Source organism: Uloborus diversus, chromosome 1 (genome assembly GCF_026930045.1).
Source record: "Uloborus diversus isolate 005 chromosome 1, Udiv.v.3.1, whole genome shotgun sequence".
Taxonomy (NCBI): Eukaryota; Metazoa; Arthropoda; class Arachnida; order Araneae; family Uloboridae; genus Uloborus; species Uloborus diversus.
In genome coordinates this window covers 93398955-93426840 of record NC_072731.1, presented here as the reverse complement: position 1 = coordinate 93426840, position 27886 = coordinate 93398955, and the positions used below count along the sequence as shown (strand labels likewise).

Sequence of the window (27886 nt, the reverse complement as noted above, 5' to 3'; positions counted from 1 at the left end):
TCCTTTTACCTTTTCAGACTTGCGTCACGAAGAAAAGGTTAGCGCTATAAACTTCATTTCGCGCCATAAAGTTTCATTTTTATATACAATATTTTACAAAGAATCACACACATCTCAAGTGTTTAAGATTTTTTTTAAAGAAACAACCCTATTTGTTTTTTCTGCATGGAGTATGGTCGTTGAAATTTACTCGTCTGCTTTTCCATTTTATTTAATAATTTTTTTCGACTTACATCTGGCAACATTAAGCCAATCATGGTGTAATGGTAATGTCAGATGTCACTTTAAATATTCTCTGGCGCATTTCTATGCTCGAAAACTTCTGGGATAAAATCCACGCTTCATCATCCGAATCATCTGAGGAACGAGAGAAGTATTTCTTCCTGAAGCGTGGTATCAAAAGAAGTGCTGTTTAACAAGAATTTCCTTCTCTCCGTTAACGGCGATGCTTTGAGATTGGATTAGACTGCTTGCGCGAATAATTATGCGCATTGCAGAAATGCAAGAAGAAATTTGTTGTTTACGCCGTTTGTACCCTTAGTGGGATTGTATTACATCTTCGTAGTTACGTGAACACTACGTATTGTATATGTCTGTATTAACGTGAAAATTAAACTCTAGTTTTAATATGTCTGCAAATAATAAGTTTTGTCCGACGGAACGTGTAGTGAAAAGTAAGTATGTTGCTTCTCTTTAGGCTTAGTTTCTGTGTGTAATATTGCCTTCACCGTGAATCCCTCATGTCTAAAATAATTTATATCGTTTGCATCTATCATGTTATCATTTCAATAGCATGCATTGAACACAAGACCGAATTATTACGATTCGATCAAAATTGTTTCAATCGTAGTGCACCGGTTACATAAATTGTTCGCGCTCCCTTTCGAACCTATAAAATATAGGTCATATAGTTATCGAGCATTCAGTTGCGTATTGTCGGGTGAAACGCATCATAATTTCCAAAATCGTGTCCTTTCCCCGGCAAAATCGCATTATCGATCACATCAAGGATCATTTGAAAGCATGCCTGACATGCCCGTGTTTAATACTGATCAGCTGACAGAAAGGGGTCGCCAGAGAAATGTACTGAAAGGTTCAATTTTCGTTTGTGTTTGTTTGTCCCTGTTACAAGTCTCATAGAACATCGTGTAAAACACTATTTTTTTTTAAATAAAAATTAATTGAATACAATCTAATAAATTTAGTTAAGGTTATTGGTAGATAGTAACTACTGATTACTGTTTATGTTAGCAAAGTATTCAATCTTGATGGTGCCATATATACTGTACTAAATCTATTGCATGCATTTAAGGAAAAAATATTAAGGCCTTCAGAAAAGATCAACATGCAAAAAATTGGATTACTGACATTTGAGTTGCCACCCCTCCAGATTTTGACAGGAGACTGAGCTTCATTAAATTCTACCCTGGGCTCAAGTTCTTTGTGTAATGCTGAATCCCTTAATCAATCCATATAATATAGACGAACACACAAACATTGTTCGCAGAACTTTTCCAAAGTTTGCTAAAAATTTTGGTATTTTTTAAACAAATTTGTGTATTTTCTTTTGATGAGCAACAAATGTTGATCTCCAATTTTCAAATGCCCCACTTAATAATATGAAAAAGGTGTGAATATAATTCAAATATTACTACTTCTTGCTTAAAACTAAACACGTTTGTTTTCGACGGTAATTTTTTCCGGATGACTGAAGGTCTTGCTATGGGCAACCCTTCGAGTCCAATTCTAAGTGATTTGTACATGCACTATTTCAAACTTAAATTATTTAAAATTATGCAATTTGATTTTTACGTCAGGTACGTTGATGACATTTTTGTGCTTTTGGACTCGTCTGTCAGTGACCTTGATAACCTTTTATCCATCCTAAATACTATTGACCCACATATTCAATTTACTGTTGAATTGGAATCTGGAAATCATCTTTCTTTTCTTGATGTGTCCATCACTCGTCATGACAATATGTTTACAACTACTGTTTTCCGTAAACCCTTTGCTGTTTCTCTTCCCCCCCACAAGTTATCCGTTCACTCCCCTAAACAAAAATTGGCTGCTTTTAGATCTTTTATTTACCGTGCTTTAGCCATTTGTTCAAATTCCCATTTACTTTCATCAGAACTGAATTACCTACGAGGTATTGCGGTTGATCGGGGATTCACATCAGATATTATTGATACCATTTATAAGAAGCTACAGTGGCTCCCAAAAGTCTTCGTACACCTACGACTTTCAACGAAATAGGCCCCAATCCATCGGTTAGAATTGATATTTCAGAATAGATATTTAATTATAAGATCTATTATCAATTTTTAACAAAACTACATGAATAGTTTTTAAAAAATATTAAAACTTAATTTTTAAAAAATCAAAAACCAAAAAGTGCCGGAAATTTTATCTCACAAAAGTCTTCGTACACTTTATAAAAATGTCTATATATTATTGAATAATCTAACTTCTGATTAAGTAATTAATTAGTAAAATATCATACAGTATTCATAACATCTTTTAAACGTCTATGAATAGATTTCATTCTTTTTTTTTTGCGTAATTTCTGAGTAAGTGTTCAACCACACTTCGAGTCTTACTGTTTCTAGCACTATTTTCGTTTTAAAGCCCTATTTTCGTAATCTAGCCTCCAGATATCTCTAAATACGAAATATTAAGTTAAAATCTGGAGATTGAAGAGGGTATTTTCTAAATTTTAGGATGATTTTCGAAGCACAAGACGCAAACGTTGAAAACCTTTTGCTTCTTATCGTTATCTTCATAAAAAAACAATGTTGTTTCCAATAACCAAATTTTAGGCTAAGAGTTCAAAATTGGTTTTTAAAATATTTAAAGGAACTGCATGATTTATGATTTCATCAAAAAATTACAAACTATCAAGTCCTGATGCTGATAGGCACCCTCACACTTGAACACCTCAACCGTCCAGATTAACTGATCCAAATAAGTTCTTAAGATTAAGTTCCAAATTTTTTCTTTTACTTACAGTTATACAACAATTTAACCAAAAATGTTGAATTAATTTTTATCTGTAAGTAAGACGTGATTCTAAAACGTTTTTAGCTTATTTATCATCGATTTTGCGACGAAAAGCGTAAGCTTTCTGTTTTTCGCACGACCAAGAAAATTTCTGCAGGAAGAGGTCCCATTTAATCCAGCTAATCATAGAACTTGGCGAACAATTTTAGGTGAAAATTGAATGTAAAATGTTTCATTTAATTCTTTAGAAACTTTTACAGCACTCAAATGTGCATTTTTCATAAATTTTTTAACTTTAAATCTCCGATCACGATTTGTCAACTTTGCCGGTTCACCTTTTCTTACCTTATTTTCGGTCCGATTCCTTTCTTTAAAGCATTTTTTCAAGCACTTTACTATACAAACAAATAAATTAACTAATTTAGAGACATTTCTAACCAATTTACTACTACTGTGGGGAAAAATTTCAAATTTTGAATGGTGTTTGATGTTTTTTACGAATACCAGCCATTTTACAGTAATAAGCACAATATTAAGGAATAAATAAACAACACATTAAAGCCAAATGAATTATAAGGGTCAAAACAATGCAAAAGTATTAATAAAATGGCATATGATAATTTTAACCATGAATGTATTCGAAAATATTTGAGTGTACGATGACTTTTGTGGCGTGTTATTTCTGTCTCTTCGTTTTCTAACCCATTTCAAAAAGAAGATCCGTCAATATTTTGAAAAAAACAATGGATTGTATTTAGAACGACATAGGAATGATGTGAAAAAATATTGGACTTCATATTCGAATTCAGTTTTGAGTTATTTTATTTTTATTAAAAAATTGCAAAGTGTACGAACACTTTTGGGAGCCACTGTATGTAGCTCAACTAACAAAAATCAAACACTTGCTCCTATGAACTATTCGAGTTCCGTTGTCTTACCCTTTTTTCCTAAAATCAGTCTACAAATTGCCAAAATCTTAAAAAAGTTTCATTTTTCCGTCACTTTTTCTCCTGTTAATAAATTAAAATTTTCACAGCTTAAACACCCTGTTCAGAACCTTGACAAATGGGGCATTTATAGTGTTTCCTGCCAGTGCAAATTGGCCTACATTGGGCAGACTCGACGATCCCACAAATTCCGGATAAAAGAACACGAAAATTACGTCAAAAAACAGGATCTCAAACGCTCCTCTATTGCTCAACATTGTTGGTCTTGCGGTCATAATTTTATTTTTTCTTCCGCCAAAGTTATTCACGAGTGTTTGTCCATTCATGATTTAGATTTTTGGGAGTCATATTACATATGGAAAAATGCTAATTTAATCGTCAATGATTTGTCTAGCACTCCCCCTTTTCCTAATGTTTGGAAGTCTGTTATTTGATTTATTTTTTGTCCGTGCCGTTTTCTCCTGAGTGCAACTGTCCTCTGTAGTTCTGACGTAACCTTGACGTCATCGTTTCCGGTACTGCTCTCATATCTTTTACAACTCGTCTCTCATTCCAATGTACGCCTCGACTGTGTTTTAGTCGGGTTGAACCTGTCTTCGTTTTTAATTGCACTGATGATGGCACTTGTATTTTAGAGTGCCGAAACAGCTGTTTGCTGTTTTTTTAACCTTTTTTCATTCTGAATTTGTACTTTATATACGTTGTCATATTTTATTCACTACTACTACTCACTTTCAACTCAAGACTTGGGATGAATCTTGCATTTTTTGGCAGAAAATTTGAGCACTCATTTGCATTTTCAGAAAGTATTAAATTTTATCTTGGTCTGCCCTTCATGATCTATATGCAATCAAAATTATCAGATGCAGTTGTTCCATTCAAAATTGCACACAAACATTTAAACTGATTAAGAAAGTTGTGGTTCATAATCTTTATAAAGTGGCTGCTATGGTTGCTAGAATTATCAGCTGCATATTTGTCTTTCGGCTGTAATTCACTTAAAATAAATCGTGTTTTTGCTGATTATTTCTGTCAACATCAGCTATTACTTTTGCTCTCCTGACAGTTGAGGAGGTTGAGCTGGGGTGAGTGTTCCTTCCTTCTCTGGTGCATAAGAGCTCATATACTGTACTGCTTAAATATTGTTTGCATTTTTACATATTACACTTAAATGTATGAAAAAAAGTTCAAAGCATTTTATGACTTCCAAACCTAACATAATACAGTTATACCTTGATATAAGGTCACTTTCCTAAAGTCCTGACTCATTGAATAGGGATTCTGTGTTATGGATTTATCGGATATCTGATCAGGTCTCAAATACCGACATCGCTTATAAGGTCAATTTTGCCTGCCTTTCTTTGAGTGATTTTAATGCTTCACTGATTCAGTTCCACGAATTTTTCCTAGTATATGCTCTTTTATAGACAAAATGCCATCTGCCCTACGAATGTAAGGAAAACTTTTCCATGATACCCTTTGTCCCCTCAAATTCTAGGAAAAAGGCATGTAGAGACGCTGGAATGCTGTAGAGGGAAAGCGAGTGGAGTGAGTAGGAGGGTTCATTCACCCCCCCCTCCTCTCCCTTAACGCACGTAAAAAGAATCGTTTTGATTCCCCTGGCTGCTTACTGGTGGTCCCTATACATGCTTTGTGGATTGAGGGCGACAGCTTTTAGATAAGGGTCAAGGTCAATCAAGATGGCTTTTAGCAATTCATACAAATTTGGAAGGCAGGTCTCCCATAGTGTCAGAAATTAGATAGAGAAAAAATCGAAGTACAGTGGATGCCGGTTAATCGAATCAATGGCTTTAATGAATCGAATTGTCAAAAACAGAACAGAACCCAGCTTAATTAAATTAGCCACTTTATTGAGTCAGCCGCTTTATGGTATTATCAAAACTATTACAAATATGATTCATATTTGTGGCAGCCACTGTAGTTTGTTTTTATCTATTCATTTATTTTTCTTTTTTCTCATACATTTCAAAATATCTCTAAATACGTATTTGAGCCGTTACTTAATTTTACTCCCTAATTTGCTTCATTATCTAAGAATTATAGAGATAAATCATGTATCATTATCATTTAAGCACTCTGTTGTATATATAAATCTAAACTCTATAGAATATTTAAATGACAAGGAGAAAAACCACTTTTCACACACTTTTTGACATCCTCAATAGAGGAAGAAGCAAGAAAAAAAAAGATATGTAAAATTTTGAAAACAGAAAATATCCCTGTAACTCTGTCCTCTTGTAACAAATTTAGTGTCAAGTTTTCACTTTTTAAAGAACTTTTTTAATTTAAATATGATAAAAGAATGATGTATGAATGGTAGAAGAATGAAGAGACATTAATTTTTAATAGTAAAAGGTCTTTATTATTCAGATGTGTTAAAAGAATAGTTTCATTATTTGGATTTGCATTGTAAAAAAGTAAGGCATACGTTTAGGATTGGAAAAAACTTCAGAACTTGTCTTTTTATTTGAAGGTTTTAATTGAAATGATTTTACAAAAATAGAAATTGTATTTCTAAACACGTTAAATCAGGAGAAATAATGCCTACAATGAAAAACATAATGATTTTTTTTAAGCCTATTTAAAGCAGTGAGAAGCAAAGGGATGTAAGTGGCAAAGTTAAAAATTTGGAGATAACAAATACAAGTAGTAGGAGAATCTCTCCTCTGTCTTGGAGCAAGCATTGATAGTACTAGTAGCCTTGATAAGTGCTGCTATACAGCATGATTTAGAAAAAAAAAAAAAAAAAAAATCGATGAAAGCCTACCAAGGACCTGTTATTATTATATTTTGTTATTTTAACACTATAATCACATGTGTGGATATGGGATATTAAAATTCTTTCTGCTCAGAGTTTGATTTAGTTTATAAATGTTTTAAAATTAAATTCTAAGAATTATTTTTATCCTAGTGTTTTAAATTATCAAAGTGCAAGCATAAACCTTAGGTATGTTTAAAACATTTAAAAAAAAAAGACCTTTAAATGTAATATTGAACACCTCTGCAAAATCACAAGATGTTCCACAAAAACCACTGTTGATGGTTCTCAAATTTTTTGTTTAATTTTTCAATCCTGCATTAAGCTTAAATTTTGCTTTTTTGTTCTCAATATTTGTTTACGCTACTCTCCTAGTTTTTAATTTTCATTTTATTCAAATTTATATTTTCTGTATTTTCTCATTTTGTTACTGGGATCTTCAGGAACTCGAGTGTAAAGAGAGGATAATACATAAACTATGACAATACTATGATTTACCAAGAACACAAAGAAATCACCCTAGTTGGAGAAAATGCTTTAAAGTGCTTAATTTTGATTTTCGAATGGGAACCCATATTGGGATTGCGTGATTCCTGCAACCTTTTCTAAAATCGTGCTCAATAAAAATCTTTTTGCTAGCTGTTAACACTGATGACCATTAGTGTACAATTTATTAAAAAGATCAAGAATTTCTCATCTTGGATTTTTAAAATTTTTTTTATATTCTTTTAAGAAGATAGCCGATATAAATAGAATGGCTTATGACAATTTTCATCTGCCATCTTATTATCAATGAACTGAGGAATCTAGAAGTTTAGCCACAAAGACACAGGAATAAAATATTGGGAATAGCTTTATTCTCTGGGTTTACTGAATGCTCAAACTACTTTCAGAATTTTAGATTTTATCTCCTGCTCCTAGTTACACCAAACAAAACATATTTTTTTTCAGCCCTTTTTCTGTCGAAGCTGCACCAAAATGCTTTTGTCGGTAAAATTACCTGGTTCGGCTCCCCCCCCCCCCCTTTTTATCTCTTGGAGGCATTGATAGATCTATTTCATTAGCACACCATTTAGTAAATGATTGGTTTAAAATTTTTCTGAAGAAAATTTGTCTGTCTCTAAAATAATATGATGCATATTTATTCTAGCAAGCTAATGAAACCTTCTCTTTCCGTATTACTCTCGTTAAATAAGTTTTGTGCTACATGATATGCAAATATGATGTTGAAGCAAATATTTACTTAAAATGTTCACACAATAAATTAAAAAAAAAAAAAAACTTCAATTGTAAAAAATTGGTAATTCCTACCTTACTTTTTCTCTGGTGTGAACCCTGTATTGAGGCATCTCAAAATCAGTGACCAACATTTGTCTTTTTTTTTTTTTGTAACACAGAAGTTTGTTTAAAAATGTCTAAATTTTCTGCAAACTTTGAAAAATTTCTACAAACAGAGTACACATGTTCATCTATATTATCTGGGTATGCTTTTGGGCAACAGTAAATTTATTCAATTTCATTTTTTTTTTCAATTTTAAATGAAACTTTGTTTAAAAACTAGTATAGTCTACTCCCGGTACAACGCAATCCGACGAACGGGAAATGCCTATAACGCGAGTTTTTCAGGAGCAACGAATTTTAGAGCTAAAGCGAATTTTTCGCTCTCAGCACGAACATATTTGGAAAGGAATCTACATGATAAGTTTCGGCTAAGTTCAGAGACAAAAAGCGAAAGTTTGTGACAATTTAAGAAAAGATAAAGATTCTTGATACGCTTGAACTAGAAAGTGGGTCGAAGGTAGCACGACAATTAGGTACGATACATTCACATGCATAATTAAAAGTCAAGAGAAGGTAATCCGTATAAGTCCACAGACTTTAGTTCTAATATATAGCTCGCAGAGTAATGTTTCAGCAAAATGCAAACAATATGAAATTAGAATCTGCTCTTGTATTGTAGATTATAGAGACCCTGAAAGAAGAGTGTTACCATAGATGTTAATGTTATAAAAGTAAATGCAAAGCTACTGTATTTAAAAATATATTAGAATGATGATCAGATTGCGCCGCATAAATCGTAATCTTCATTTTTTAAGTTGTAAATGTAATTTATTGTATATATTGTAATTTATAGTACTCTTACAGTGCAGTGTTTATTATAACTACATACTTTTATGTACCATACTGTTTCATCTTTATGTTTCTCTTTCCCATTAATCGTTGATTTTGTGCATCGTAACAGTATTTTATATTGAATAGTGCAGCTTTTTTGAAAAAATATGGTAAAAATTCAGCTCTTTATGCATGAAACGGTAATATATTGTTAAAAAATGTTCTAAAACAGTTTAAAAGGTGTTTTAAAATATCTAAAATGATAGGGTATGTTGATAAAGAAATCATATACACAACACTTTTCCACAACGCGAAATTTCGACTTACGCGAGGACGGCGAGGAGTCTTGGAATGCATCCCTCGCGTAAGTCGGGATCCGACTGTATTTTAAACTAGTAAATCCTATATTAAAACTAGTAAAACCAATATAATATAGTGAAATTGTTACTGCAAATACCAATTCAACATTATATCCATTTCAGTGAAATAAATTTTCAGTTCCAATTTACTTGCCATTACATTGCTTGACATCATTACAAAAAATTCCATTGCAGGGAATAAATTTTGTGGTCCCTTGAAGTTCGTTGTAACAGAATTTCACTGTTTGTTATACCATATACGAGGGGGGACCCAAAAATAACTGGATTTTTGTTTTAAAACATTTATGTATTAGTTTATTCACAAAATTTTTTTAGTCTCCTTCAAAGTGTTCACCCTTAGATGCAATACACTTGTTAATACTTTTTTTCCACTGTTAGAAGCTCTCCTGGAACTCTCTAACTTTGACCATGTCCAGTGCCCTTTGCGAAGCAGTTTTTACAGCCTCTACATCATAAAAACGCTTCCCTTTAAGAATTTTTTTCATCCTCGGGAACAGAAAAAGATCACAGGGGGCTAGGTTTGGCGAATACGGGGGTCGAGGAACGACTGGCCACCCCTGAGAGGCCAAGTAGCGGTCAATAGTGAAGGCTAATTGTACGGCAGCATTATCATGGTGAAGGAACCATTCTTCCGATTGCCGCGCGAGCTCCAACTCATTCTTGTTTCTTCTAAAGTTTCGTCAATCGTAAAACGACGATTCTCGTTGATTTTTTGGCAGATTTTTTCAATGTTTACATCATTTCAAGAAGTTGTAGTGCGTTCAGAGCGAGCATGATCTTCAACATTCATGCTATTACATTAAAAGCGCCCTAACCACTCGAAAACATGTGTACGGATCATAGCATCGTTCTTGAAAGCTTGTTGAAGCATTTGGTAAACTATTCCGTTGCTGACTTTTCAAGCAGGAAGCAAAATTTCAAGCTTACAGTTTGATCTTTTTAAATCTGCCGTAATGAGTTCGCAGGCGGAAAGCAACAACACCTGAGAAAACCAACACTACGATCAGACGTTATCAACTAAACTCATTGCACAGCTGGTTTGTGAAGGTCTCTACTTGAGCCATCTAGCCGGAGAACACTCTACTACATCCAGAATTGGCGTCACACCATTAGTCCGTTTTCTTTTGGGTCCCCCCTCGTATACTTGTGTATTAGTTGATCTCGCATATAAGTGGACCCCCCCCTACGATTAGGAGGAAAATTGGGAAAAAATCGAAAACCCCCGTATAAGTCCAGCTCTACTTTCAGAAAAAATCAGGAAGGTTTTGCTGCTAATTTTGAATATACACGTTGTAAAAAAGAGGAAAATGAAATGTAATGAACATTTTTATGCTAAATAACCTCCAATTATTATTCTTTTGCACTAAAAACACTCACTTTTGCAATCACGATTTTTGTAAAAGTTTCGAGTAAAGGGTTACGATTTTTGTCACTTATTGCTTTTATTTGGAAGAAATATAAAATTTTGGTAGCCATATTACACAGCCTTATTTTTAAAAAATGAACATTAATTCCCGACTATCTGGAAAATTTGCGAATATGGCGGTTCGCACTTTTTGCTTAGTCAGCTTTTTACTGTAATTATTTAGTCTAGATTTATCAATCAGACCATATAAAATAATAGCAGAATGTGTAAGTATTTACTTCTATAGCATCTGCTTAAAAGGGTTGGACTAAAATCGGGAGTTTTCAAGTGTTTTTTTTTTCCAAGAATTGATTGAAAATTTTTTTTGGAAGTTCTGCCCAGCGTATAAGTTGACCCCCTAACTTTTAACCTCATTTTTTGTATTAAATTTCTTGACTTATTCGCGAGTATGTATGATAATGCTGCTGGTTCTTTTGATACTTATGTGGTCCTAGAGTATTTAATTCACGTCCGAATAATGATTTATGGATCATTCCACCGTCACATGCAGGACAAAAATACGCTTAAATTCCATTAACATTTCGTCATATCTCTAAATATTTTAATGAAACAGGGGTAAGCTATTTTTTAAATCTTTACATTTGATACAAAAATACTTTTGGCACAATTATATTTTTATTAAACAATTTTGTTATTTAAAATAAATTTTATTTACATGCGCGTCACGTGCGAGACATCCAAAGTCAAACTCTGGTAACTTGCTTATGAATAAGCTAATATTTTTGCTGTATTAATACAGCAATGATGAAACAAATTATAGATTTTAAAAGCTATCTTTCCAACGTAAAGGAAACATATCTCGTTAGTTTATAAATTATTATTTAAACCATTGAAAAAAAAATATGTATATGCCCATTCCATTGAGAATGGTCATTTTGTTCTGCACGTGACGGTTCCTATATTTCATAGAAATAATTTTTGATGAAAGTTTTTGCTTTGGAAGTCACACATAAGTTTGTGATTTCTTAAGCAACAAAATTTTGTTCATCATCCTTTAAAATTATTTTTTATGTAATATATGAAGTGTCATGTGCGGGACAAAATTGCTGTTTTTCGTGAAACGACTCTTATTCATTTTATTCTCATGAAATAAATATAAGTGAGCTTTAAATTTTCATTTTACTGCAGGTTTTAGTTTTTATTTGTAAAACTATATCCAACAGAAAAAATCGACAATTGTGAGGCTAAAGGTTTTCTTTCTACACTTTCAGGTGTTCCATTCCCTCCTAGTCATAAACTCTCTACAGTGGAAGTTTTTGATCCAAAGACCTCCAAACCTCGCACAGATGTATTAAAGCAACATTTTGTACTTGAAGGCCGTATAGAAGAGTCTGCCGCGCTCAAAATCATCAATGAAGGGGCGACTCTCCTACGGCAAGAGAAAACTATGATCGACATTGAAGCTCCGGTCACAGGTATGCCACGATTGCCACTTGATTGTATAATCCCAAGAATCTATTCTTTAGTTTGCATAATGTGTAACACAAGCTTTTTTTTTTCAAGAGCCCTTCAAGTTGCATGAATTTAAAACCAAAGACAGTTAAAAGTGCTAATTGGATGCCTCAGTTGCCAAATCGATTAACTCCATTTTTTGAAAAAAATCCTCATTTCTACTTCAATAGTGCTCAGTCAATGTAAATTTATATTAAAGTTTTGGTTCAGTACATTTCTGATCCTGTGATGGCTGGAAATGTAACACAAGGGCCCATTCATTCTTATGGATAACACTATCTTCTTCATCACTTTTCTCCACTTTTTATTGTATGGAGGTAATCAATTTGGCAAGTGAAGCATCCAATTGTTTCTTTTTTTTCTGCTTGGAACTTCTCTGTCGAACGTTTTCAAGCCTGTATCCCTTTTTGTGTATCATAGTTTTTGCACATCCCCAACCAAAGCATAGCTCTTTTAAGTTAAAGTACACATGATTTAAAAACTCATTTTGTTTTAATGATCATTTTATTCCAAATGTTATTTTATGTCAAAAAACTAACGTTTAAAATTAACAATGGAAAGGATTTTAACTTTTGCACCTGCATAGAAATTTAATGCAAATATATACCCTGCACTTAAAGGAGAATTTGTTTGTAACCAACTTAGTTAAAAAAATCTTTTAATGAGGAAAATGTTCAAAAACAAGAACTCAAGATGAACAATTTAAAAGAACTTTATGTTTAACCATGGTAAAATTTCAAACCTTCGAATCTAAAAACCTCACAATATGAAAAGTAGGGATGCACCGGATAGTGATTTTACCGGATATCCGATGCCCTCTTACCTGCTGGATTCGGATATCCGACATTTCGATTGCATTGCATGTTCGCATATTTTTCTGCAACGCCGTTTCAAAACAATAAATCAAACTTGTTCCACATATCATTTCTTTAAAAACATGTTAAGTACATTCAAATGTACTTTTTTAGAGCCTCTATATATTAATTTAGGAATTGTGCTATATATAAAATGAAACATTAAAATATTGTTTTATTTCGACAGATTTTTTTGAAAGAGACAAACTTTCGGCAAAAATTAATTTTGTATGTAATGTACACATGTTTTAAACTTTTAAGTATTCATAGTTGAAATCTTAAAGGTCGTATAATGAGTCGTATTTGTTATTAGATTTGCATGACGTGTAGAAATTTTTTTAAACTTCATCATAAAGTAATACATTTTCTTGTTTCCAATTTAGAAATAAGAAAAAATAAAACTTTTCTTTGAAATCAATTTTATTACAGATAATACACGTGTAAAATTACATACAAGTTAAAAAAGAAAATATTAAAACAGGGCCAGTTTGACTCAAAAAATAAATAAATAAACTTAAATAATCAACTTAAAATTTTACTTTAATTCCAGAAATAAAGGTACATTTTCTCTAAAGATACAAATTAGCATCTTAAATACAAGGGTGCCCACCCCCTAAGAGCAAGGCCCCCCCCCTAAAAACCATACCCCCCCCCCCCTATATTGGTTTCTTGATGGTTATCCATCCTTTTAGTATCACGGAAAACGGAAGTTTCCACACCGTACTACTCTAAACATTGGTTTGTTTCAGTGCAACTATTCCACATTTTTCATTAGTTTCTTTCATTCTTTGTTTTAATGTTCATGAGATGTAATAGCACCAAAGCGTGCATTATTAAATTATTACTACACTGTAACTATATTATTGTTTTGTCTACATGTCTCTCTCCCATTGACCATTAATTTTGTACATCGTAACAGAGTTTTATGTTGAATAATACAGCTTTTTTATGCAAGAAACGGTAATATATTGTTAAGAAATGGTTCAAAATAGTGTGAGAGGTGTTTACAAATGCCTAAAATTTTTTAGTGTGTTTCTAAAAATCCGAATTCATACATTTTTCTACTATGCTAAATTTCAACTTACGCAAGAGGAGTAGTGGAATTTCCCCTCCCACTAGTCCACCCCCCATTCCTCCCGCAAGTCGGAACTTGACTGTATTTTAATTTTCAACACCGCCGCTCCTCCAACTTCAAGCGCTGCTCCTCCAACTTCAAGCACTTTGATATGAACCATTTCAAGGTGACACTTCACTTCAGTGTGTTAAAGCAGAGAGAGTGAGAGAGGGAGGGAGAAATTATTGTCAACATACTGTCAGCAGATTTGTGAAGGAGAGGGGGGGACGACGCAGGGGAATTCCAGAAGCTGGGTTTGAAGAGGAATGGTCATTTTTGAAGCAGCAATTAAAACAGAAAGCATCATTGAAAAGTTTATGAAACAATGAAAGCTTTAACTGGAATTTTTGCAAAAGTAAATTCAAAATTAAACCCTCATTTCGTACCGGATAACCCCACATCAACCCTGGATATCTCTCACATTTTTACCGGATATCCTGCAAAAAACTGTCGGATATTCGGATCCGGAGTGGCTTGTTGGATTGGATACCTCATAGTTCCGGATAGTTAAAAAATCGGCCGGATACCGGATAGTTACCAGATATCCAGTGCATCCCTAATGAAAAGTTATGTTTTTTATTCTAAGGTTTTAATTAAACTTTTTTTTTGGCAATGGAAAATGAAAGGAAATTTGGAATGTTTTTTTTACCTGGAAAAAAAAAGCAGATAACAATTTTGACAAAAATTTTTATTTTGGTGTACTTTATTATAATTCTTTTTGAATTTCAAATTTTGATGGATTCGAACATTTCAAGGTATGCTGAGTCAATTTCGACCATTTCTGGAAAATGTCTGTCTGTGTGTGTGTGACCAGTTTTTTGTGACCGCTCTACAGAAAAAACTACCACATGAAATCGAACAAAATTTGGTACACATATGTGCCCCTATGTGAACTTGTGCCCATTGGTTTTTGGCGCGAATTCCTCCAATGGGGTAAAGCAGGGGGACTTTCCTTGAGTTATGCATGCTTGCTATTCTCCAGGAAGTAACTGGCGGAATCAAACACATTTTGGTTCATATGTTGCCCTTAACAGGTACAGGTAAAAATTCAATATTGGTGTCAATAGCTCAAACGGGTGTTGAGCTATAGAAAGCTTTTTGTTGCCAATTGTGACTGCTGTATCTCAAGAAATAATGAACGGAATCAAACAAAAATTTATCAACAAGTAACCCTTAGAGGGTATTAGAGCTGATTCTATTTTGGCGTCAACAGCCGAAAAGGGGCGGAATCAAACATTCTTTTTTTTTCCATTGTGAGTGCCATATCTCAAGAAGTAATGCTACGTTCTGGAAGAAATTTGGAATAAATATGAATCCACATGTAAACAGGCATTTGTTCAATTTTGGCATCAATCACTCCATAAGGGGGGGGGGCTGATTAAAAATTTTTTTTTGTGAATAAAAATAGCTTTATAAATGCAACAATAAGAAAGATAAATTGTGATCGACTGTTCTCTGTGTATTTCGCATGATTTTAATTGTTGTAAGAAAATCGAGATGATTTAAACTGTTGTCATCTTGTGTTTGTTAACAAATAAATGTTCGTAATTACTTTAAGCAAGGCTTTTAAAATTTTTAATTTTCATACTTTGCTCTGCTTTTGAGATGAATTGAAATGCTCATCAAGTTTTGGTGTGTGTCATTTTGTTTTTGTTAGGAATGTTGCTTTCTTGTCGAGCATGGGAAGGGATCAGAATTATAAGAAAGTTTTGTGATGGCCACAACATACTAGTTTTTTTACCTGAAAAAAAGAGTTGTAAATGATTATATTTTCAATAAAAATTTTTATTTGGATATATTTTTTATTAATATTTTTTATTTTTGTTTTCTTTCTGAAGTTCAATTATTTTTTTCAAAAGAAAAGGAAAAAAAAAGTGAAATGTTTTTTTTTAACCCAAAAATCAATACAACAAAATATTAGTTACAGCAAAATATCAGTAACAGTGAAATAAATTTTCAGTCTCAAGTTAATTGCTATTACATTGCATGGATTCCATTACAACGAAACTCCTGTTGCAATGAACAAAGTTTGTGGTTCCTTGAAGTTCATTTTAACGGGATTTCATGGCATTAGAAAGGTATCGTTGACATAATTTGCAAACTTAGCTAATTGAGAAAATATTGATATGATGCTAGAAAATGGATGTATTAGAGGTGGGCAATGTCGTTCTTTTTAATGATCCATTCATCAGAGAATCGTTCATTCTTTTGATCCGTTCTTCAACTTGATAATTTGAACAACTTCGTTCATTTACAGGGATGAGATTTTTCCGGCTTTTGCCGGAATTCCGGCTTTTTCTGTTGGCTTTTAAAACCTTTCCTCCTTTTTTTGCCTCTATCAGGCCTTATTTTTCTCAAAAATCGGAAAAAAATACTATTTTAAATTTTCGGTTCCCGATTTCTTATTTGTTCTATTTTTTCCCTTTGAATCTTCATCCTCCGCGATAGCTGCCAAAAACGTACGTTTTGGAATCATGCCAACGACGTCATACACGTGCTGCGCCGAAAGTTGCATGCCTCGTTTGAGATTTCAATCTTTTTGCATCCTACAAGTATTTCAATTATTTTTAATGTTGGGTGGTTTTTTACTATGTGCTACCTTATATCTGCTTATTTTATTCATCATTTTAATAATATTTTTGTTCCTTTAATTTATTTTAGAAAAAATGTGGCTTAGCACCCACAGTCTCGATTTTTTTGTAACTTGGCATGGTTATTTTTTTTTTTGTGTATTTCAGAAAGTGTAAAAAATATTTATGGTGAATCTCAAATGGTTAAAAGTTTTGAGATTTCATGATTAAATGAGGCTGCTGCAAGTTGTTCTTTTTATTCCAAAATTGTATTAGGAAATTTTCAAAAACAAATTTTGGGTTCATATGCAAGGAAAAAGATAACCAATCGTTTATATACATATATATTTATGTATTTTCTATTCTTACTGTGAAAAGTATGCATGAAATACACCGCCAGCTCAGTCATTTCCAGCCAAGGACTGCAGTTTCGTGTTTATTAGCACTCATCAGCTCAGCATAGGAAAGTGACTGAGCTGAAGATGGAAAAACCTCTTAACAAAGCCAAGAGCGCCAAACAAACTGGCGGTGTATTTCATGTATTTCTGCCTTAGCCCTGGCTAATGGGCGGTAACTTACTGAATATATGAAAAGTATGTTCTACCACATAAATGAAATTTTAGCTTTTTCTTTCTGTTGTAAATGTTTACTTTGCAAACAGACCTAATTTTAAAATTTATGTTCTCCGTCGTTTAACACTATAAACTCAAATGTTTTTAATGAAAAAAATATTTTTCTCTAAAAAATATGAAAAGTTAACACTATTATGTAATGCAGCCAAGATTGAAATCTGGCTCCCCCAACCCTTTGTTCAAGGACTCAGAAGTTAGAAATTGTTGCCTGTTTTTCAAAATTTGGATTTATTTAGGAATAAACATTCTCGCAAGAAATGGTACAATGCAGCAAATTGTACAAAATTATTACTCATGCTTAATTAAATACGTATTACCTATAAAACTGCTAAATTAGCCATTTTTTGTTGAATTTTTGAATATCATGGCTTCCAGGTTCTATTTTGATGCAGTTTTGGATATCATCCCTTTTACGAAATTTTTTTTTTGGATTTCCTCCTTTTTGCTCTCTGACCACTCTCATCCCTGCATTTAAAAAGTTGCAGGTGATCTCTCTGCACGACACTCACTGTGCATTCATAATGTTTCATTAAATCAGTAATATTTTTTTAAGAAAAAATAACTAAAATGATATTAAAGTAAGAAAATGTGAATATGAAAAATGAATACAAAAAATTTTAATCAATTTTAGATGTATAAATCAATTGTAGTTCATTTTGTAAGATCTTTCTCATTTGCTGAATGGAAAGATATGTTTTACATTCCAAAAATTGCAGGTTCCATTTCAAAAAATTAAGCTATGAATTTTTTACAGCTACAGCACTGTATATATAATTATAGTATTACCAATAGACCATGTGTAACAAAAAAAAATAACAAATATGTAGGTAGATTAGCTGGAATGCCGGATAACTTAATTTTAAAAAAAGGACCCTCCTAAAAATATCAGGGAGCTTCAAAATTATTACACAGTATCAGATGAGAACAAAGAAAAAAACAGAAAACATTTTTAAATGGGGAAATATTAAACAGTAATAATAAAAAAAAATGAAGCCATAAAAAATAAAATAGTTGATAGGGATGTTATAGAAAACAAAAGGTTTGCCAATAAAAAAAGTGTATTTTTGGAAATAATTTTGCGACAAACAGAGTAAGAAGGATTTTAGCAGGTGCGTGGTGTGGGAAGTTGAATGTCTAAACATTTTGTTAGTAGACCAAGCAAGTTACACAAAACATTACTAGTAGATACATTGAAAAATTGCAAGTGAACTGCAACGATTAAAGAAAAATGATGAATAAAGTATAAAGGTTCGAATGAATATATTGTACTGCACTGAAAAAACTTATATTTAAGATTGATTGAGAGTTAAAAATTTGAAGATGAATTTAATTTTTTTAAAGTGCAATTTTATCATAAGTGCATCAGTACAATGTTCCAAACTGCTCACCGTTCAATAGAACGGTCGTTTATTTTGAAGTGAAGGAACTGATCCGTTCATTTTAATGATTTGTTCAGGAACGACACAGCCCTAGTATGTATGCTTTAAAGTAAGCTCGTTTCGTTTCACATCAGGCCCAGCTCCTTGGGTAGGCAATCTAGGCAGCTGCCTAGGGTAGCAGATTTTAGGGGCAGCAAATTTTGAAGTTGAAAGTTTTTTTTTAAAGTATGAAAATGTTTCAGCGGTATAAGATTCTTAGCTTCAATGGAAAAAAAAATAATTTAGATTGTGTAGTGTGTACCAGTGCTTGGATATACAAGACATAGTTGGGAATTCAACTAGAAATTTAATTTAATTTTAGAGGTGGCAAATTGCGTGATATATATATATATATATATATATATATATATTGTTGAAAATACTTATATTTGTTTCAATGCCATAAGTTGCACTACTTTAATGGTAAAAATGATAATTTCAAGTGTGTATCAGTGCTTGTGGATATGCAAAACCCATTTTGGAATTTAACTAGAAACTCAATTCAGTTTTAAGCATTTTATTTTTATTTTATTAATATATTATTATTCAATGGGACGGGGGGGGGGACACTTGTTAGTATCGCCTGGGACGTCAAAACTACTAGACTAGGCAAAACTACTTTGTCCTGTTTTGCATAGAACTTCTAGTTTCTTCAAGTGCTGCTTTTTTTAATCTTAAGGTTGGCAGCTATGTTGTCCATACTAAATGATACCTTGACTGAGTGTGTATAATAAAAACTCTTAAAAAAAAAAAGCTTAGTGTAAATATTTACTCAAGTAAATATAACACAAAACTACACCTCTCAAGTAGAAAGAGTAGATAATGCATCCTTTGCATAAAAATGACTTAGATCATTCAAGTTGTTGCATTTTTCAATTTATTTTGTGGACAATATTAGTATGAACTATTTGGTGAAAATCTGAACTGTAATTTTAAAATGAAAATCTACTCAATTTCAATTAGAGAAGGGAATAGTTGATGGAAAAAACGAAAATTTTGGGCAAATCAAATTTGTCAAATTTTAGTTTTTCTTTTAAATTTCTTCTATATATATCTAATAAATAAGTGAAAGTATTGTATTCGCGTGCAAATTTTCAAATTTCGAATTTTGACCAATTCAAACGTTTTGAGGTGTGCTGAGTCCATTTCGATCATTTTAAAAAAATGTCTGTCTGTGTGCCCCGTAAGCAACATATCTTGCCTCCGTATTGCATAAAGGTTGACATGCAAGAAAAATCATTTGCATTAATGTTGCTTCAGTATTGTTATGTTACGCCATTTATGCTGTTAGCAGTCTGCCACAATATTGACTGACAAGGTGTATGCAGCATCATATCAGGAAAATATCAAGGTAGGCTGCTTTTGTAATGCTGCATACGTATTGATATGACAGGATAATATCAAGATGTTGTCATGACAGCATGAAATCAAGGTCTAGGCAAGTGATCTTGCTTTTGTAATCTTGCATACATATTGATGTGACAGGATAATATCAAGATGTTGTCATGACAGCATGAAATCAAGGTCTAGGCAAGATGATCTTGCTTTTGTAATCTTGCATACGTATTGATATGACAGGAAAATGTCAGGATACAGGGGTCGATCCAGCGCCAAATTGGGGCCGCTTTGCGGCCCCTTCACAAAATTCCGCATGGCGAAAGCGGCCCCATTCACAAAATTCCCCATCGCAAAAGCGGCCCCATTCACAAAATTCCACGTCGTAAAAGCAGCCCCTTCACAAAAATTTATAAAAAAAAAAAAGGCAGCCTTTTCACAATATTTTTTAACCGCAAATGTGTACGCATCTACGCGGGAGCCTCTTCCACCTTCCCCCATCTTATCTTTTTGCTTGCTGCGTGAGGTGTTTTTGCTTTAGAGCGGCAGAGGGGGGACGGGAGAGGGACACTTGTGATTGGTAGCTTGTTTTCAGGAAAATCCTAAATTTTACTTTGATTACGCAATATATATTTAGTATTAATTTGTGTTGAGTTTCAAAATCCAATTCTAAAATAACTTTACTTAAAATAAAATTATTTTACATGCTGTTTTTATATTTTTATTTCTTTTGAAGATCTTGATTTCCTTACATCCGCCATGGTAAACGAATTTTTCGCATTTTTGATGTTTACTGTACCTTGTTAAGAGGCAAACAAATAAAATTTCTTATATATTTATTAACATCATTAAATTGCAAAGTTTTAAACGAAATACCTACTCTGCAAGAACGTCAAAAGTCAAAAAATTAAACGCTGAATGCTGGTGCAGTATTATTTTGGGCTTTAATTACTTTTAAGATTTTCAAACACATACATGGAATCTTTAATGAGTATTTCACTTCTGTGTTAAGAAATATGTGATATCTTTGAGTCTGTTCATTTTGTATTTATTAGGAGTTATCATTACGTTCAGCAGCATGTGCAATTTTCATTGCTCTTAAAGTATTTGAGAGGGGCAAACAGGAAATCTGTTGTGAGACTTTCACCTTAAGAAAGTGTGCCTTGCATATGTATATTTGTAAAAAGCAATAAATGTAATGTATGTGTCAAATTACGAATAAAATGTTAAGGGTCTTACTTCCCCCCTCCCCCAGCGCATTTTCTCTTGACAGTTTTCAGGTATTCTTCAAGAACTTGCAATCACCCCTGAAACCTGTCTAGGGCTTTTCTATGACGATACGACAGCTAAAAATGCTTTAATGTAATCTTTTCCAAGAAAAAAATCACGAGAAGGTCTTTTTTACAAAAATAAAGAAAATTCACAAAAATATTTTGCTTTTTCACAAAAAAAAACGAAATTTCACAAAAATATTTTGCCTTTTCACAAAATGGGGACCCAAAAAATAAAACCTGGATCGACCCCTGGGATACATTGACATGACAGTATGAAATCGATACGTTTGCAAGGTGTAATGTATCTTTTTATTTATTTGTATTATTTTCGCTTCAAGCTCTAGATTTTAATTTCATTCTTTAATTATTTCTGTTATTCTTCAAGACTGATTAGTTTTCTAGTCTAAGAATATTTGCTTGAAGTTGACATCTGATTGGAAATTCATATAAAGATATTAATAATTCCCGCAATTTAATTTAAAAAATAAAAAATTCTTCGTTTTGTGTAATACTTGACTTATTTTTTAAATTCATGCTTTTAATTGTATTATAAGGACATAAAATGCCAAGTTACGAATAAGTGCGGAAGTTTTTATAGCACATTAAAGAGTAAAGATAGCATTAAATAAATAAATACTAAAATAAAGTACATTTCCGAATGGATGTCAGCATTGAAAATATCCCCTGGACAAAGCATATGAATTTATTTTAAAAAATAACATAAATAATCATTGAATAAAATTAATCTTACTTGTAAGATTGAAGTGATAATACGAAATTCTGGGCTGCATGTCCTTTGTTTCAAAGTCTAAGGATGAGAAACCTTTTTTTGGGCCATTTCTATCATTGATTGCACATAGTCTGCGATATGGCTTGTCTAGTACTATATTAATAAACAAATGCAGTTATCACTCATTCATAAGTTATTCCTGAAACAATACTATTCCACACTAATAATAACTAAGCAGCCAACTTAGTGACGCCTAAAGAATGCAACGCCACGTGGAGCTCCTGGACCGACTGTATGGAAGGTCAAAGGAGGAAGATAACATGCCAGCAATGCAAGGGACACTGGGTATAAAGAATTGTGCACATGCGCGAGTATCAACGAAGATCCACCTGTTTTATTCTGCACTAATTACCTTGACGGTGACAGCATGAAATCAATATCATCTTGAGGTTTTCAACATGTATGCAATGCTGATATTGTAAGTTAATATCAATACTGGTATTTTAAGATGAATGCAATGTTGCATACGTGTTATTGCAATATTGCTTTTTATTTTTTATACAACCTTTATGCAGTATGAAACACGTCAATATTGATGCCGTCAATATAATATCAAGATCTGTCAAGGTTGATGCAAGAAATTTTGCTAGTCTGTTGTGTGTGTCCGTATGTGTCTGACCAGTTTTTTGTGGCCGCTCTACAGCAAAAACTACCACATGAAATCGAACAAAATTTGGCACACATATGTGCCCTTATGTGAACTTATGCCCATTGGTTTTTGGCAGGAATTCCTGCAAGTGGGGGTGGAGAAATTTGATGTTTCTTGAGTTATGCGTGCCTGCTATTCCTCAGGAAGTAACTGGCAAAATCAAACAAAATTTAGTCCATATGTTGTCCCTAAACAGGTACAGGTGCTGATTTAATTTTGGTGTCAATAGCTCAAACGGAAGTTGAGCTATAGAATGTTTTTGTCGTCAATTGTGATTGCTGTATCTCAAGAAATAATGAACAGAATCAAACAAAAATTTAGCAACAAGTAGCCCCTAGAGGGTGTAAGATCTAGTTTTATTTTGGCGTCAATAGCTTAAAAGGGGGGGGGGGGACGCAATCAAACGTTCTTTTTTTCCTATTGTGAGTGCCTTATCTCCAGAAGTAATGTTACGTTCTGGATGAAATTTGGAATAAATGTGAATCCATATGTAAACATGCGTTGGTTAAATTTTGGCTCCAATTGCTCTATGGAGGGCTGATTTTTTGTTGGTGTGTGAATAAAAATAACTTTATAAATGCAACAGTAAGAAAGATAAATCCTAATAGGCTATCGTCTGCGTATTTTGCATGATTTTATTTGTTGGAAAATGACCAGAAAATCGCGATAATTAAAACTTTTTAACTGTTGCCATCTTGTGTTTGTTAACAAATAAATGTTTGTAATTATTTTAAGCAAAGCTTTTAAAATAATTTTCAATTTTCCTTCTTTGCTTTGCTTTTGAGATAAATCGGGAATTGGGATGGTCATCAAGTTTTGTCGTGTGTAATTTTGTTTTTGTTGGGAATATTGCTTCTTCTTTAAGCATGGGGAGCAATCAGAATTATAAGAAAGATATAGAAGAAAATTTCGTGATGGCCACAACATACTAGTTTTTTCTCTATTCCTCATTATTAAATTAGACTTGCATTAACTTTGATAATGCAAGCTCTAAAATAACTTAGTTTTCCTGTACACCAAAGTATTTGCTATTTTTCTCATCTGCACGGTAAATGTATACATAGAGCAGAATTGGTATACATAATTGTCAGTTAATGGAAATGTTTAAGTATAAATTTTAATATATTTTCATTTATATATATATATATATATATATATATATATATATATATGTACACATGAATATGTTTTGTGTAAATAAATGCCATATATTACATTTAAAAGTAAAAAAAAAAAATTCATCTCAAAATCCAACAACTTGCAAAGGAAAAAAAAACTTCTGTCAAAAAATTGTTTAATAAATTAGGAAAATCATTTTTCTCAATCAATGAATGATTAATGATTTGGTTAATTCAGATTATTTTTGGTGTTCTGAAAAAAAAAAAAGCAGATGTGCATGTATCTTTTAATGTCTTCATCATATTTTATGTTATCTAAGAAAATGTATCTATTAACTACATTTAAATTCGAAAAAAATCAATTTTTCTAGAAAGCCCCTAGAAGGAGACCAGTTCTTTTTCGCCAAATTGTTGGGGAAATTTTAAATTCCTAAATTTCAATATATGTTAATTGATGGGATTCCTTACAAGATTTTTGAGATAGTTATGTTTGAGTTATTTATTTTGCTGTTTTTCTTTTGATACCCTCAATTAGTATGCATAACTGGCAAGCATGTCTAATTTGCATCAATCCTTTATTTTATAGTTTTATTTATTATCTTTGGTCCAAGTCCAATGAGGGCTTTAGTTTCTTTTCCAATGCTTGAAAGTATGTTCGCTAAATAAAATGCATTTTTTTTTTAAATCTGCGAGTGGTTGTTATGAAAAAAAAAAATCTTTTAAGTTTTCCCCAAAATCTACACCTGTCATTATCTTTACTTCAATCAATCTGCTTGTCTAAAAACATCTTATGCAAATATCAAAAATTATTCTCTGCAATCCTTTGAAACTGTACACTTTTAAAGAGTTGGATATTCTTAGAAATATTTTCTCCTGATTTTGTTCCAAAACACACACACACGCCTTAGTTTCATGGTCGGCACAATCCCACTCATTTAAGAGGAAGAGGGGGAGGGGGGATTTCTGTCTCTCATTTGGAAAATGCTATCTTTAGCCTTCTTTCTCCCTACCGACTTCACCAGCATTGTTTCTGCTCTTGTTACACTCCTGTTTCCAATTACTGTTGACTTCTGTGTTTCAGCCACAAGTGATACCTGGGATGTTTGGGTTTCACAATAAGCAACTTTGTTTTGTGGTGTCATCAAGATTAATGGGCAATTAAGTCATTTTGCTTCGAGCGGAATTTTTTACTTGCAATGTTAGCACTTACATGGCTCTAAATACTTTTTTGAAACTAAAAATCAAGTCATTGCTGGATTTTGAAATTTGAAAGATCATGACGAGTGCTGTTTTTTTTTTCAAGGTTTCAGGATTGCCACTCTGAAAAATTGGCATCTTTCTCTAGAAATTTTACAGCAAGCTTCTTGTGAGCAAAAAAGTGTTTTTATAAAAAGAAGCTAGTAGTATATAGTAAATAGGGTGGTCCAAAAAAAAAAAACTTTTTAAATTTGCTGATCTTAACCTTAAATGAAAAATTTCAGCTCATTTGAAATGCATTTAAAGGTAACTCAAAGGCTTTAAAGTTTTCTCTTTGACATCTTAAAAAAATAATTTCCGTATTTATTATTTATTTACTTAATTTTACAAACAATGGTTATATTATAATAAAATATAATAATTATAAACATAATTATCATACAGTTAACATTTTGCTTCTCATTTTGGCAACACCAAATTACTTTATTTATGTTTGGCAACGGCACATTGTTTGTTTACATGTGTGACCTGGTGAATTTTCATTTGAAATCATGCTAAAATTGTTTTTTCTTTAATGTAAATAAAGAGTTTAGAAACTTGTAAAAATTAAACAATGTCTACTAACAGAATCAGAATTCGTAAAGACTGAAATTTGGTTACTTGGTTTTCCCATAAGTGAAATAAAAGGTTGTAAATTACCTTCCATCAATGCAGTACTAGGAAACTTCTTCTTTCACCATGAGACAGAAACATAAACAATACATGAAAATGCAAGACAGACTGTTGATAGTGTGTTGACCTTCTAGAATAAGGCTAGAATTCCCACAACAGAAAAGCAGAATGCCGTAAAAAGGTTGGAAAAATTAGTCGAGCGGTACCAAAAACTAAAAAAGAATAGAAATCGGCGTACAAACATTCAAGAAGCTAATGAACAGAAGTTTATCAGAGAGTGCAAGATGTTGTGGGATATCGCTCATGAAGATGCTTTACAGATAATAAAAATTGAAGACGATAAGAAGTTTCTGCTTAAACAGCGAGAAGGACTTGAAGGCTGTATGTTATCAGTCGACAGAAAACTTGAAAACAAAAAGAAACGCTCATGTAAAAGAAGGAGATATGAGACACTACAATCGAATAGTGGGGACACAGATAAAAACAAAAATGAATGTTATCTTTCATCAAGTGCTGAAATTGAAGAAGACTGTGGCTCAATTATCACATTTGTAGAAAGTGACACTGATGATGACACTTTTCAATATCCCAGTACTACAGAAAAGACAGCAGAGATAAAAAAAAATAAGCTTCTTTCACCTAATTTGATGCCTGCATTGGATCGGACAAAAATCTCAGATCGAAGTGCTACATTTGTAATTGCAGCAACAGCCCAAACAGTTGGCATAAATGTTAGAGAAAGTACGCTTTCACGCAGTACTCTTCACAGGCACCGAGAAAAATTCCGAGCCCAGTTAGCAAAAGATTTAAAGCATAACTTCAAACCTGACAGTCCGCTTGTCGTCCACTGGGATGGGAAACTTATGGCTAGTATTTCTGGAGAAAAAGAGAAAGCCGACCGCCTTTCTATTCTTGTCACAGGAAATGATGTGGAGAAATTACTTGGTGTGCCAAAACTACCAGTTGGTACAGGCAAGGCAATTGCAAATGCAGTATTTGATACACTTAATGATTGGGAGATCATAGATAAAATTCAAGGCATGTGCTTTGACACTACATCTTGTAACACTATTATTCATGCAGGAGCATGTAAATTATTAGAACAGAAGATTGGAAAACAACTCCTCGGTTTGGCTTGCAGGCACTATATTGGCGATCATCATCGTTGGTGATGTGTTTCCTGTTGTATTTTGGACATTCTAGTGGACTTTGTGTGCTCATGTTTAAGAGATTCCAAAGCCATTGGAATTTTATAGATAAATCTTCTTTCAAATGTCCAGAAGAAGAAATAATAGTACCTTCAGAAAATTGGAAAGTACTAAAGGAAAATGCTATTAAATTTGCCAAATATTTTCTTACATTTGAAAAAAAAACATTAGCAAGAAATGACTACAGGGAATTTTTAGAACTGACTTTGATTTATCTTGGAGAGGTGCCTCCACGTGGAGTAAAATTTGCAGCACCAGGAGCATTCCATCATGCACGGTGGATGGCCCAAGTTATTTACTGTTTAAAAATATACATGTTTCGTGATCAGTTCAAGCTCACACCAAAAGAAGCTAACGGGTTGAAACGATTTAATGATTTTAGCTCACACTTATACATGAAAGCCTGGTTTTGCTGCTCTAACGCAGCTGATGCACCTTTTATCGACTTAGAATTTTTGAAACATTTAAATTTGGTGAAAAATGAATGCAAAGAAATCTCAAAAACTGTAAGCAATGGGTTGAAGAGGCACTTATGGTACTTAAACGGTGACTTAGTAATGCTCAGCCTATTCAGCTGTAATGTAAGCACAGAAGATAAGGTTTAAATGGTTAACGAGTTGTTTAAAATAGATAAACATAACATAGAAGATGTAACAGATGCTTCAAAAAGATTAAGTGAAAAAGATATTGGAGAAGTTCATGAAAAATCACTGCATAATTTTGTTAATGAAAACTCTTGCCTAATATTTAAAGCAATGCATATACAAGATGATTTTTTACATTCATCACCTTTGGAGTGGAAGAAATTTGATTCTTACTGTGATGGTGAAAAGAAAGTGAAATGCTTAAAGACAGTAAATGATTGTGCAGAAAGGGGCGTGGCTCTCATTTCAGAGTACAACCAACTAATCACTAGAGATGAAGAGCAAAAACAGTTTTTACTTCAAGTTGTAGAA

General features: G+C 32.7%; 1 protein-coding gene across 1 annotated transcript in view; it reads left to right on the top strand.

The window, feature by feature from the left end:
* Positions 1-378: 378 nt before the first annotated feature.
* LOC129231092 (serine/threonine-protein phosphatase 2B catalytic subunit 2-like) overlaps positions 379-27886 on the top strand; it is a 109695-nt gene continuing 82187 nt past the window's right edge. The window contains exons 1-2 of the mRNA XM_054865342.1: positions 379-674; positions 11859-12062. Of these exons, the coding sequence (XP_054721317.1) occupies positions 629-674; positions 11859-12062 (250 nt within the window). The 5' untranslated portion in view covers positions 379-628. The remainder of the gene's footprint in view (positions 675-11858; positions 12063-27886) is intronic.